The following is a 13932-nucleotide window of genomic DNA, read 5'->3' on the forward strand; positions in this document are numbered from 1 at the left end:
GACCAGGGCGGCACACAGCAGAAGACGTCTGATGGGACAGGGCGTCTGGAGGCTCCCGCTGAGCTGGGGCAGATGGGCGAGGGAGGAGAGGAAGAGAGGACCTGGGTGCACGGATGCGGCCTCTGAGGGCGGGGGCCGAGCAGCAGAACAACTCAACTTTGCCTGGGTCTACGGTGGGAAGCCACAGGGGACTTAGAAGAGGGAGCATGGGACCCAGCATGGGAGAGGAACCTGGCAACAGCGGCAGAGACTCCCAGGCAAGGGAGTGGTCGGCGTGGGCAGGAGTCCAGACCCTCATGCCCCGACCCAGCTGAGCCTCCTGGACGTATCCCATTTAAGAGGCGGAGGCTGCTGGTAGAGGAAGAGGTGGGCTCTGCCCTGGAGTGCGGTCTCCGTGGGTCCTGTCTGCAGGTAAGGGCAGCAGGGGGCCAGGCTCAAACCCACCCCATCCCTGCTGCAGCTCTAACTTGGCCCTCCCCTGCCGACCTTGGTGCCCTCGCTGGGTAACATTTACCTGCGTGAATGGCGGCTGGGAGTGAGCGTCTCCTAGCCCAAGGGCCTTGGCCCGCCTCTCGCCCTGGTCCTGACCCTCTGTGGCTTTGGAATCAGCAGACCTGGTGGGCAGGAGAGCCTATCAGGCAGTCAATAGTGGGCAGTGGGCAGGGGTCCTGCCCTCCCTGTCCCACCCCAAGGATGGCGGTGCCACAGGCCCCGCAGCCCCCAGGGCTCCCTGGAGTTGGCTCTGGAGCGGAGCTGCAGGCTCCGAATGCTGCCTGCATTCCTGCCCCACCTTTCCTCTTCCCTGCCCTGGCTCAGGAGGGCGAGGCTTGGGAGGGAGAGGCAGGAAGGGGAAGAGGCCTGACCTCCAGCTGCAGCCACAGGCCAAGAGCCCCAGGATGGAGCGGGTGGGTCAGGAGAGCCCACCCAGGGGATCTTAGGGTGTCATGAGTGCAGCTGAGACTCACCCGACCCTCACCCATGTTTGCAGAAACTGACAGAATGGAAAGACGACCCCACGGCCTTGCTCCAGCGTGGAGCTGCCCCAGCAAGCCCCAGTTTATCCCCAGCCTTGCTCTCTCAGGCCTCGGTCACACATTCATGACATGGGGGGCCAACCACACCGGAGCTCTGCAGACCACTGCCGTCACACGTCACACCTCCCTCCAAAGAGCCCGCGGTGGAGGGACCTGGCCGGGCTCTGGGGCCTGGTCCTCAGCCCCCGCCCCCCGGAGCAGCCTGGAAGCACCGTGGCCATCCCAAAGACCCACTGGCAGCCACCAGAGGTCTGTGGCTGCGAAGGACCTCCACCCCTGGACAATGGGTCATACCCTGGGGGCTGCAACAGAGGCTGGGAGTGAGTGTGGCCGGGTGCCCCCAGGGGAGGGCCTTACTCCGGGTCAGGGAGCTTTGGGGTTCATCTTGGAAGTGATCAGAGGGTGTAAGGGTCAGGCTGAAGCCCAGCAGGAAAGTGCATGCGTATTCAAAGGGCAGGAGGAGGTGCTGAAACTCCCCTGGAGAGGCCCAGCAGGAGTACTCTCCTCCCCAGGCCCAGCCCACCCCCCACCACAGCCCCGTCCAGCCTTCGTCCAGCCTTCGGTCTGCTCCTAAGGCTGTAATTGCAATGGGGACACCGAGGCTGAGGAAGAAGCTGGGCGGCCCATAGACACTACCTGTAGATCCTGGCCCCAGCCCCTGCCCCAGGCTCCCCAGCTGGCGACACACCCCAGGCACTCAGCCAGCCCATCCTCAGCCAGGCAGGCTTCACGGACAGGGTGAGGAAGAATGGCCCGTCCTGGCGTGCACAGGTGAGTCATGGCAGCCCCTGTGACATCTAACCAGCAGCGCCGCGTTCCAGGCCTCTGTCCACACTGGCTTGCTCCCAAGCAGGGCCCCGGGGCCTCCCTGCCCACCCTCGCCTGGCCTGGCCTCTCAGCCCCCCAGCCCTCTCCTCACACCACTTGGGTATGTTCTGGCCCGCGCCTAGTGGCCAGGTCTCTGCAGGCAGCGCTGGGGTTTCTGATCTGGCCACTGTTCCCAGGTGGGGACGCACCTTCACTGCCGGCCAGGGCCCTGGGCACTGGGGCAGGGAGGACAGCGGCAGGAACCCAGTGTGGTGGACGCCTACATGAGCGCAGGGGTCTGGCCGAGGGTCCCCACCTGGGGCGAGCAGAGCTCAGAGCTGCTTACCTGCACGGCTCCTGTCTTCGCCCCGCCCGCCGAGGTGTGGCCAGCCGCAGGGAGGTGGCCGTCCCTCCCCGAGGTGGGGTCTCTGGCTGGAAATGCCGGAAGGGCGGGCGCAGCAAGGCTGGGGCCGCCCTCATCTCGCCCCACCCGAACCGCCCACACCCGGTGCCTCCCCTCAGCACCCGGAGTGCGCCCTGCTGAGCCAGGACCATGAAACTTGGAGCCAAGACTTGGGGGATGGAGCGGTCCCTTGGCCCTGGGCTGGGCGTCCTGGGTCATCACTCTGCCAGTCCAGCTTCTGTACCACCCGAAGCCGCCTGACTTGGCTCCAAGGCCAGCGACCTTTGGAAGGCTAGTTCTGGACCTGTCTCCAGTGAGGAGGAGGGCCATGGTTCAAACCTGAGATAAAGAAGGCTCGGTGGGCTGCTGGGGCCCCCCTGCCCTCCAAGGGCTGGGCACATGGGGCAGAGGCCCCAGGCCTAATGTCCAGGGTCATGGTGGAGGGACAGAAGGGATGGCAGCCAGCCCGAGTCAGGCCCCAGGCCTGGCAGACATCGCCCATCCTGCCAGGCTGAAGGGAGATCCCAGCTGGGGTGCCTCCAACCTGCAGCCCCAAGGCCCCAGCTCCCTTGAGTTATAGCGAGTTGGAGCGCAGGACCCGTGCAGCTCCCTTGCACACCCAGGAGTGGAGGGTTTTCAGCCCTGGACCTCTGTCTGCCCTAAGCTACCAGAAGGCTCCCCAGCCGCCCTCCCCTCGCTCCCCCACGTGGCTCTCCTGGGCTTTCATTCTGTGGACCCTAGGAGGCAGGGGAGTTCTGGCAGGGGAAGCTTCCTGTCTCTGAGCCTAGAACATCGTACCTGCCTCCTGGCACACGGGGCTGTGAGGGACCCGGAGCAGGTAGCAGGCTCCGGACGAACAATGCTTCCCAGACCTGTGGGTCCCCGGGACATGGTGCCACAGACAAGGTCTCAGGTCTGGCCCAGGCCCGGCCAGGCCCCAGAGCTATTCTAGGCAGGGCCTGGAGCCAACCAGTTCAGAGGCTGTTGGCTCCCAGCAGGCGCCAGCCACTGGCCCGGCCATAGCTCTGTGACGGGGGAGCCCCACTCCCTATCCACGGCTCTGTGACTGGGGGAGCCCCACTCCCTATTCACAGTGTCCCCAAAGATGAACCCTGAGCCCCAGGGTTTCAGGCTCCAGGGAAGAACTGTTCACAGAGTCTCCAGGCCACTACCCACCACCCATAGCTTCCAACACACAGGCCCTGGAGACTGGACTGTGTCCACAGGGGCTAAAAATAGGGCAGGAAGGACAAGCAGATTCATATGGCCATTCAGGGGAGGGGACACTGCCCTCCGGGTACCCAGACTGGGAAGCGTGGGGGTCCACAGCACTCCACCCCAGGGCTGGGTTCAGGGGTCTGTGGGGTCTCCCAAGGAGCAGAAACAGTACAGAAGTGGGCCGAGCCTGGGGTCAGGGGGCCCTAGGTCCTGTGGACATTAGGCAGGGCACAGATTCCCTCTGGGCTTAACTCCTTGTCAGAAAACGGGGAGACTGAGTCACACCAAGTACCAAAAATCCCTCAAAGACTTTAGCTTTCAGGATGTTTATTCAACGCAGCATTTAGAGTCAGAGAACCAGAAATAAATTCAACATCCAATAAGAGACACTAGCCTGGTATGTTGGTATTTATATGAGGCATTTGACGTGCTGTTTAACAGACAATGACAATCACAACCGCTCGGATTTCACAGAGCCCTGACGAGCAGGTGGCGTGATGCTGTAGTTCTGAGTTTGACAGGTGAGCCTTGAAGCTCAGAGACCTCGTTCCAGGTTCCACTCCTCCATCCGGGGCTCACAGCTCTGTGATCGTCTCAGAAGTGTTAGAACAGTTTTAATATTAATAACTTCAGAAATTACAAAAACTAAAGCTACAAGAAATGCAATTTGAAAGTTAAAGTTTCCACTGGGCCTGGTGGCGCAGGCCTGTAATCCCAGTACTTGGGAGGCTGAGACCAGAGGATCGGGTTCAGCCTCGGCTACTTAGTGAGGCCCTCTGCAACTCAGTGAGATCCTGTTTCAAAATAAAGAATAAAAATAGGGCAGGGGGTGTAGCTCAGAGGTCGAATGCCCTTGGGTTCCATCTCCAGACCTGCAAATTAAATTAAATTAAATTAAAAATAGGGCTGGGGAACCAGGCATGGTGGCACATGCATGTCATCCCAGCATTTGGGAGGCTAAGATAGGAGGATCAAGGTGTGTTTTTTTTTAGGATCCCCAGTTCCTCGAAAGAAAGAAAGAAAGAAAGAAAGAAAGAAAGAAAGAAAGAAAGAAAGAAAGGAAGGAAGGAAGGAAAGAAAAGAAAGTTATCCTTTTTTCTTTCTTGGTTTTTTGTTTTTTCTGTAGTACTAGTGATGGAACCCAGGGGTTTTCTACCTCCAGGATACACTCCCAGATCTATGTTTTTATGTTTTATTTGGAAACAGGGTCTCACTAGTTGCTGAGACAGGGTCTCACTAAGTAGCTGAGGCTGGCCTCGAACCTGCACAATCCTCCTGTTATAGTCTCAGCCTCCCAAGTACTGGGATTACAAGCCTGCGCCACCACGCCTGTCTCTAAAGTTTTATTTATGTTGATTAGGCTTTGAGAATTTTGAGTTACTTTCAAGTTTTTGCCATCAACTTTCGTCATGTCACAGGGCAAAAAGGGAAATTTAAGTAACTTTCAAATGATGTTTCTTATAAATTCATAGTTTTAGACTTCTGAAGTTATTTTATTTATTTATTTATCTATTTATTTATTGTGGTACTGGGGATTGAACCCAGAGGCATTCCACCTCCAAGCTACACCCCTGGCCCTCATTTTTTGTTTGTTTGTTTGTTTGTTTGTTTGTTTGATTGATTTGTTTTGTTTTCTTCTTTTTGCAGTACTGGGGATGAAACCCAGGGGCATTCAACCTCCAAACTACATTCCCAACCCTATTTTTTAGTCTTTATTTTGAAACAGGGTCTCATTAAGTTGCAGAGGACTCACTAAGCAGCTGAGGCTGGCCAGGAACCTGCAACCTTCCTGTCTTAGCCTCCCAAGTACCAGTCCTACAAGCATGTGCCACCATGCCCGGCTTTATTTTTTATTTGGAAAAAGCGTCTCACTCAGTTGCTGAGCATTTCACTACCTTGCTGAAGCTGTTCTTATACCTGCGATCCTCCTGTCTCAGCCTCCCAAGTACTGGGATCACAGGCATGTGCCACCATGCCCAGCTCCCTAGTTTATTTTTTATTTTGAAACAGGGTCTCACTAAGTTGCCGAGGGCTTTGCTAAATTGCTGAGGCTGACCTTAAATCTGTGATCTCTCTGTTGCAGACTCCCAAGTACTGTGATTACAGGCAGGCATCACCATGCCTGGCTGCTTCGGAGATGATTAAAGCTTAAAACTGTTTTGGAACACCCTGTTATTTGAAGTCGGAGTCACTGTGACCTCAAAGCCTGTTATCGGAACAGAAGTGGGGCGGGGGTCTAGGGTCGCTGGAGGGGCAGCCAACCTCCTGTTGAGGCTCTCCCTAGCGGGTCCCCTGTGGTCCACAGGTCCCGCATGCAGACGCCTGCTGCGGCCCGTCATGACGCTTGCCCGCCTGTGGCACCCCCAGATCTGAGCCCCATGCAGCTCTGAGTTCCCTGGAGTGTGAGGCCGGCCTTGCACACCCCGCCCGCGGACCTGAGCTCTGTCCTTGGTGATAAGAGGCAAGGCCCGCTCCCCTAGCACTCCAAGGCAGAGGGTGCAGTGGCTGGAGACCTGGAAGAGGAGCCGGAGAGGAGTCGAGAGGAGACTCCCTGCAGCCCTCGCAGCTACTCCCCAGCCCTGCTGAGACCCTCCCTCCATCCCTGCGGGAAGGAGGGGTGTACACCAACCACAGTGGGAGGCTGTGGCTCAGGCTAAGGGCACAGTGGAGGCTGGGCCGGGTTAGGGGCCACCTAGAGCCAGCCCTTTCCTTCCTTCTGGAACAGCCCACCCCGCCCTGTGGGGCTGAAGATGCTGGCTCCTCCGGAGCCTCCGCAGCACCTGTGCCTGGCGGCTCTGACCGTGCCATCCCTTGCGCTCCCCCCCCTCCCAGCTCTGCTATCCAGGGTGACCAGAGCTGCGTCTGGGCAGGAAGCCAGCCCAGAAAGCCCAGGACATTCCTGAGCGCCCGTCACCATAGCAACATGCCCGCGGTGCCCCCCTCCAGCCAAGTCCAGGAGCTTTGCAAATTCTGAACGCCAGGATGGTCAGGGCCTCTGAGGGCAGCAGATGCCAGCCCCTCCGCGTGTGCCAGATGGAGAAACAGAGGCCGAGTGGGTGAGGGAGGGGCACCTGTTGATTAAGGACCTGCCCCTCCCCACCCCCGCCTCGATGGTGCGACAGGCTCGCAGGAAACTGACTCTGACAATGAATAAATAAATGATGCTGATGCTGGCCGGCAGCTCTTGGCCCCGCCCCGCTCCATGGCTGGCTGGCCGGTCACTTCACATCTCCACACTGCCTCTCGTTGGTGACCTGCAGCGGGCACAGCGAGATGGCGGCGGTGATCGCAGGGCGGCCAGTTGCGGGGCCCCTCTGGGCCCTGGGTGGTGCTGCCCTGGGGCTTTGCCTGGCGGGGGTCACTGGACAGCTGGTGGAGGTGAGGAGGGGCGCAAGGGTGGCGGTGGGAGGGGTATGTGGCCGGCTTCATCCCTTCCCCTCCCCTGGGAGGCCCAGCCCAGACTTTGTGGGGGCTCAGCCTTCACTGGGGGCCTGGTCTGATGTGGAGGAACAGCCTCTGATCCTTCCAGGGCACATTTGTCTGAGCCGCTGGGGACACAGCCCTGTCTCTGTCTTTGGCCTCCTGAGGTCCTTCTGCAGGGGACAATCAGACCCTGGACTTGGGGTGTTCTGGAGGAAACAGCACTGCTTCAGAGACTCTGGCACCCCCCCACCACCACCACCAGGCCGTGAAGCACTGGGCTGAGGGTGGGGCAGCAGGATGAGGACTGTCCTGAGCAGGAGAGAAGGGCAGGCAGGACGCAGAGGCAGGCTGCAGCCTCAACACCTCTGGTCTGGGAGGAAAATATACTAGAAGATGCATGATGGAAGCGTTGGGCAGAGGTGCCCAGACAGCCCGGAGGTGGCTGGGAGCGTGGTGCCACTGTCCGCGCTCCTGCAGAGCCTGGAAGGGGAGCCAGAGAAGGGAGTGAAGGAGACCTAGCGCCTGGAGGCCAGGCCAGGGCTAGGAGGCGTTCAGGAGGCGTTCAGGAGGCGGCCATGGCACAGGGAGAGCCCCGAGGCACAGGAGCCGCCAGGAGCGGTGGAGCTGTGGGCAAGGCCTGGAGGACAGACACCTGCCCTGCAGCCTGTCCCTGCATCTGCTCTTAGGAGGCACAAGCTGGAGTCGGGTGTCAGCTCCAGTGTCCCTGTAAAGGAGCCGGGCTGGCTGGGATCGCTGGAGCCCTGGTGCAGAACCTGAGCCCGCCTGGGTGCGAGCAAACTACGTGGCGGCGCTGTGAGCCCAGGACTTCTTTCCTCACCTCTCCCCACCCTCAGTAACTCCTTTTCCCCCAACTCATCAAAGGAAATCACATTTGGAGTCCATCTGTATACAGCCCAAGTGGGGCTGAGTCGTTCCCTCCAGGGAGGCACCAGAGAGATGGCAGGCCAGGGGCCAAGGTCCCCTCCCACCCGGCCCTCCAGAGGCCTGGGGTCCAGGTCACCTCCCTCCCCGGCCCTCCAGAGGCCTGGGGTCCAGGTCACCTCCCTCCCCGGCCCTCCAGAGGCCTGGGGTCCAGGTCACCTCCCTCCCCGGCCCTCCAGAGGCCTGGGGTCCAGGTCACCTCCCTCCCCGGCCCTCCAGAGGCCTGGGGTCCAGGTCACCTCCCTCCCCGGCCCTCCAGAGGCCTGGGGTCCAGGTCACCTCCCTCCCCGGCCCTCCAGAGGCCTGGGGTCCAGGTCACCTCCCTCCCCGGCCCTCCAGAGGCCTGGGGTCCAGGTCACCTCCCTCCCCGGCCCTCCAGAGGCCTGGTGTCCAGGTCACCTCCCTCCCCGGCCCTCCAGAGGCCTGGGGTCCAGGTCACCTCCCTCTCCGGCTCTCCAGAGGCCTGGGGTCCAGGTCACCTCCCTCCCCGGCCCTCCAGAGGCCTGGGGTCCAGGTCACCTCCCTCCCCGGCCCTCCAGAGGCCTGGGGTCCAGGTCATCTCCCTTCCCGGCCCTCCAGAGGCCTGGGGTCCAGGTCACCTCCCTCCCCGGCCCTCCAGAGGCCTGGGGTCCAGGTCACCTCCCTTCCCGGCCCTCCAGAGGCCTGGGGTCCAGGTCACCTCCCTCCCCGGCCCTCCAGAGGCCTGGGGTCCAGGTCACCTCCCTCCCCGGCCCTCCAGAGGCCTGGGGTCCAGGTCATCTCCCTCCCCAGCTCTCCAGAGGCCTGGGGTCCAGGTCACCTCCCTCCCAGGCCCTGCAGAGGCCTGGGGTCTAGTTCACCACCTCCAGGCCTTCCAGACATCACCCTCCATCAGCCTTCCAGCTGCGAAGGCACCTCCAAGCCTTGGAGTTTATCCCCAGCAGGGTCACCACATGGTGGTACCCAGCCATGTTCTGCCACCCTCCAGCCAAGGCCCCACAGACTTAAGGGCAGGCCCAGCTGTGTCCACCTGAGGTCGGAGTGACATGGGCAGAGGTGACCTGGAACCAAGGGCCTTTGCTTGCCCTTAAAATGCCAGAGCAGGACCGTGTCCGCTAATGTCAGGACAGGGCTGTGTCTCTTCAAGACATGAGGGCAGGACAGTGTCTCCTGGACCCTGGGGCAAGGCCATATTTCTTAGGTGCCCAGGGTAGGACAGTATCCCCTCAGACCCGAAGCAAGACTGTGTTCCCCCAGACTGCGGGACAGCCACCTCCCCAGAGCCCTTGGGGTAGGATGCTGTCCCTCAGAGGGTGGGCTGTGGCTGGCTCTCTGTGAGGTTGGCCTGCAGGTGTCGCTCCTGCACCACAGATAGCTCTCATGTCCAGCCCTGGACTGAGTGCTGGCCTCCCCCGGTGGACGACTGCGTGGCTTGGGCCAGTGGGCCTGAGCAGCAGACCCCTGACTCCAGCTGCGCTGACTCCAGCAGCCTGGCCTGGCCTGACTTTGGTCCTGAGCCCCGGCTGGCCTGTGTGGCTGGAGCTGCCCAAGGGGGCCCGAGCCTGGCTGGACAGGCCACCCACAGTTGCTCCTCAGGCACGGCTGCTGCCCACTCTGAGTGTGGCCCTGGGTCCAGGAGCACGCTGTCTTGCTCCAAGGCCACAGCTGGCCAAGGTCTGGGGTGCCGGCTCTGCACGTCCACCACGACGCGTATCAGGGCACGCGGAGGCCCGTGCCTTGCCACACGGCCTCTCCGCTGACCTCTGCCCGGCTCATGGCTGTGTCTCCCAACCCGCAGCCCAGCACGGCCCCGCCCAAGCCCAAGCCGCCCCCGCTGACCAAGGAGACGGTGGTGTTCTGGGACATGCGCCTCTGGCACGTGGTGGGCATCTTCTCGCTGTTTGTGCTATCCATCAGTGAGTAACCGTCCCCGCCCGCTCCCGCCCCGCGCCAGGATCACCCAGGCGGCCCCACCCCAAGGAAAACGGCAGCCACTGAGGTTTCTGGCACCTCCTGAGCCACAAAGTCCCCACGCAGGGCTGACGGCTGTGCTGACCAAAGCGCAGCCACTACGATAATTGCAGGGCTCAATCGGGACATGGCATCTTCCCCTGTGGCTGGCCTCCTGCTGCTTTTTCTGCACTCTGGCCAGCTAAAGGGCCCACGCCCCGGGCCCCCGGCAAGGCCACCCTCCACCAGGCTCCCCAGACGCCCAGCAGATGTGGCTCCTGGCTTCCGCTTCACACCCTGCCCCTGCAAATACCACTTCCCGGAATGACTCACATTTTCCTCCCCTGGGGTCGGGCGCGTTTTGATTGGCTGCCTCCCTCGCCCCTCCCACACCCCACTGTGGGGTCTGGAGTTGGGGAAGGGGGCAGAAAACCCTGTGAAATGCAGGCCAGGTGGGGCAAACGGGGCAGGGTGGGGTGGGGTCCTCCAAGCGCAGTCCAGAGGGAGGCTGCATGTCTGCCAGGCAGTGACAGGAAGGGTATTCCAGACAGAGGGGACAGTGCCAGCAGAGGCTGGAAGACGGCACCGCCTCCATGCCCAGCTCTCAAATGACCCGTGGGACAGGCACCCAGTGCATCCTGGCTGGGGCCTAAGGCAGCGTCTAGGTTCTAGCAGGAGCATTAGATCCAGGGGATCAGAGCATCCAGAGCCTGCCCAGATGCCAGGGCCGCCAAGGAGACCAACATCTGATTAGCAGGTGCTTCTCCTGGCACCGACAGTCACCTCCAGAGAGCAAGCATGCCCACTCCTGTCTGAGGGGCCCGAAGGCAGCTTGGCAGAGCCCCCAGCCCACAGCCACACACAGGTATCCAGAGGCAGGACCCCGAGAGCCCAGGGTACAGGGCTAGGGAGCAGCTCCTGGCGCAGGCATCAGACCTAGGAAGGTTCCAGCGGTGCCCCGAGGCCCCGCACCACAGTCAAGAATCGTCCTGCCCCCAGTCTCCTTGACCCAGGCAGCAGTTGGTGGAGCACCTCCTGCACCCCACAGGGAGAAGGGCATCTGGGGTCTCCTCCAGCTCCTGGATTTGTACCCCCTCCCCGCCCTAAAACTCTACCCCAACTACTTTGCTTCTCCTCTCCTGTGAGGAGAAGCGCCAGGCGGGCTGGGGGGGGGGGCAGCCTGGAGCAGCTCGCAGGACTTGGGGCCCATCTACCTGGGGCTGGGCTGGCTAGGAGGTGGCCCAAGCCGGCAGGGGCCAGGTGGGCCACGGGGCGGGCCACAGGAGTCTGCAGAAGACCTGAGAGCAGATCTCTGGGTAAGAAAGGCCCATCCTATGCTCTGGCTGCAGCCAGACCCCAGCAACCCCGCCACAGTGTGTGCCCACAGGCTGCCAAGGACCCCAGAATGGCCCAGGAGCAGAGGCTGTGGGGCTGTCCCACCAGTTCACTTGTTGCTTCTCCCACTGAGGCTGGGGGAGGCCGGCGGGCCCCAGCACAGGGCTGGAGAGACGCTGCCTTGATTGCACAGGATGACCCCAGAGGGGGCTCCAGCCGGGACCTAGGTCTCATCCGTTTCCCCAAAACAGGCCAGGCTCGTCCTCCTGGGCCCTCCTGCCCAGGAGTCTGCCAGGAAGTTTTGTCTGGTCATCTGATTTATAATAGGAGCCAGCTCCAACCCCTCCCTTGGGGCTAGGGCCAAGGTGGTCAGACTGTGGAGGCCTTAGAAAAATAAACGTGGTCCTGGCAGCCCGGCCTGCTCTGCCCATCGCAGACGGGCCAGCCCGTGCCCTGGCCCAGCGGGCGTGGGTGCAGCGGCCCTGGGCCGGAAAAGCACTCCTGGAATAGCTCAGTCTGAGGTAAACGCCCTGGGCAGGGTCTGGGCCGTCACCACCTCCCTCCCCAGCCAGCAGGGGCCAACTGGTCCTCGGGGCAGCTGAGGGGACGCGACCATGTCTGCGGTGTCTGTGCAGCTCCGACCCTGCTCTCAAGAGCCTGGGGGAACATTGGTCACTGGAGGAGATCCAGGGGCCTGGGGTGCAGAGGCAGGACGGTCCGTGAGGCCATGCTTGTCACCAGCAGCCTCTGCCCTCTGGCATGCTAAGTCCGGCCAGAAAGACCCTCAGGACCCAGCCAGCCACGCATGTACAGGGCCAATAGAAAGGAAATCCCGAAGCTCCTGGCTCAGATGTTATTAGGAATTCCACAGGAGAGCTCTGAGCCAAGCCCGGGCCTTCTGAGAACCCGGACCTGGGCAGACACCAAGTTCGCTCTGTGCAGGAGGCTGCCTGGCCTCCGAGCTCGGGATGGAGCCTCGGGGTCATGGCGTGTGATGAGGCCCCACGGGCCTGCTGTCCTTCCACAGTTATCACTCTGTGCTGTGTCTTCAACTGCCGCGTGCCACGTACCCGGAAGGAGATCGAAGCCCGCTACCTGCAGCGGAAGGCAGCCAAGATGTACACAGACAAGCTAGAGACCGTGCCGCCCCTCAACGAGCTCACGGAGATCCCTGGAGGTGAGCGACCCGGCCCTGACCCGTGGAGCGCATCCGGGCCGCCCTGGCCCCGGGCCTGCCCTCTGCTACACATGGGGGGTACCCCAGGGACCAGAGCACAGAAACTGTCCAGAGAGGCATGCCTCTCCCTAGGAGAGGGAGGAAGGAAGAGCAGAGAAGGGCAGGGCTGGGAGGCCTGGGCCCTCCCCTCCACACCGCCAGCCCGGGCCCGCTAGCATTCCACCTCCTTCCTACCCACAGAAGAGAAGAAGAAGAAGAAGAAGGACAGTGTGGACACAGTGGCCATCAAGGTGGAGGAGGACGAGAAGGAGGCCAAGAAGAAGAAAGGGGAGAAGTGAGGAGCACACTTCAGCGCGGCCACCAGCTGGCAGGCCCGAGCCCAGGCCCGGCCCACACACATCTGTGCTCAGAGGGGGAAGCAAGACCTTGGCGTGTCCCCATGGCCCAACAGGGCAGGGACAGGACTACGCAGGCAGGCGTCCGGCCTCCCAGTCGGGGCCCTGCGCCTCACCCGCCACTTGGTGCTTCCTGTGGGCCGCCGCTCCCCTGCAGAGGAGAGTGGCCTCCAACCTTTCTGCCAGGGGCAGTGGTGGTCACGTTTGGGCGTGAGGTTGCCTGCGCTAGCATGGCCGGCCATGGGCTGCGCGGGGCTGCGGAGCAGGAGGCTCTGAGTCCTATGGGCAGCCGCCATGATGGCCAGGGAGCTGTCCCGAGCCAGACGGGCACTGCCCCTGGGGAAAGAGCGGGCCCCAGAAGTAGGAGAGCCGCCAGCAGCAGACACCAAAGCAGGACAACTGGCAGCTTGTCTTACGTCTTGTGGTGGAGTGGACACTGCTGAGAGGCTCCAAGAAGCCCAGGCAGGGGCTGCAGGAGTGGGCCAGGGGTAGGGAGGCTGAGGCTGAGGCCAGGCCGGGGAACCAGCAAGCCTGTGAGAAGCCAGAGAGGCCCGACAGCTGCTCTGGCCTTCCTGTGCCCAGCAGTGGAGGCTTCTGGGGCCTAAAGGATAGCGGAGGGCCAGCAGTGCTGGCCCATACTCAGCCCAGTGCTGAATATGGGACTAGTGGCACACACACACACACACACACACACACACCCGAGTTTGCTATCAAAACAGGCAACTCTGACCAGAAGACAGAACAAAGTGCCCTGGGGAAGCAGACCCCGGCGGACGTTGGCCCTCAGCCTGGGGCAACAGGCACACACCAGGGAGATTTCAGTGGGGGAGCCGGAGGGAAAAGCAGCCTCGGATTTGTAAATAAAGCCGAGTGCCTTCTCAGACCCAGGCTATAAACCCACTTCCACTGAGGACCGTCGGAGTGCCTTCACACAGGCCAGTGATGGGTGGTGCAGGCCACCCGACTCTTCCCCAGCCTGATTAGGGTGCGGCTAAGGGGGCCCAGGCCGAGCACAGCTGCAGCCTGGGGCCTGGAGGGAGGCACTGGTGGTCAAGGCCACCTCCATGCTCCTCTGCTCTACCCACCACTTGCAACAGACCTGCGAGTCTGGGCCTGGCCTGGGAACTGGAGTCACACCCAGTCCTGGCCGGCCCAGGCTGCCACCCTCCAAGCCAGGAGCGTGGGGCTCGGAGTGGGGAAGTGGCCAAAGCCCCAGGGAGGCTGAGAGCTCTGCCGCTGGCCCCTGCTCCCGGGGCTCTGCCCCCAGCC

General features: G+C 62.0%; 1 protein-coding gene across 1 annotated transcript; it reads left to right on the top strand.

Annotated features, from left to right (window-relative positions):
- Positions 1-9670: 9670 nt before the first annotated feature.
- Positions 9671-12606, top strand: TMIE (transmembrane inner ear; the record flags this gene model as incomplete). The annotated part of the gene is made up of 3 exons (XM_080714867.1): positions 9671-9722; positions 12119-12268; positions 12509-12606. The coding sequence occupies 3 exons, from the start codon at positions 9671-9673 to the stop codon at positions 12604-12606; spliced, it is 300 nt and encodes a 99-aa protein (XP_080570993.1).
- Positions 12607-13932: the final 1326 nt, after the last annotated feature.

This window comes from Muscardinus avellanarius (genome assembly GCF_963383645.1).
Source record: "Muscardinus avellanarius genome assembly, chromosome: 18".
Classification (NCBI taxonomy): Eukaryota; Metazoa; Chordata; class Mammalia; order Rodentia; family Gliridae; genus Muscardinus; species Muscardinus avellanarius.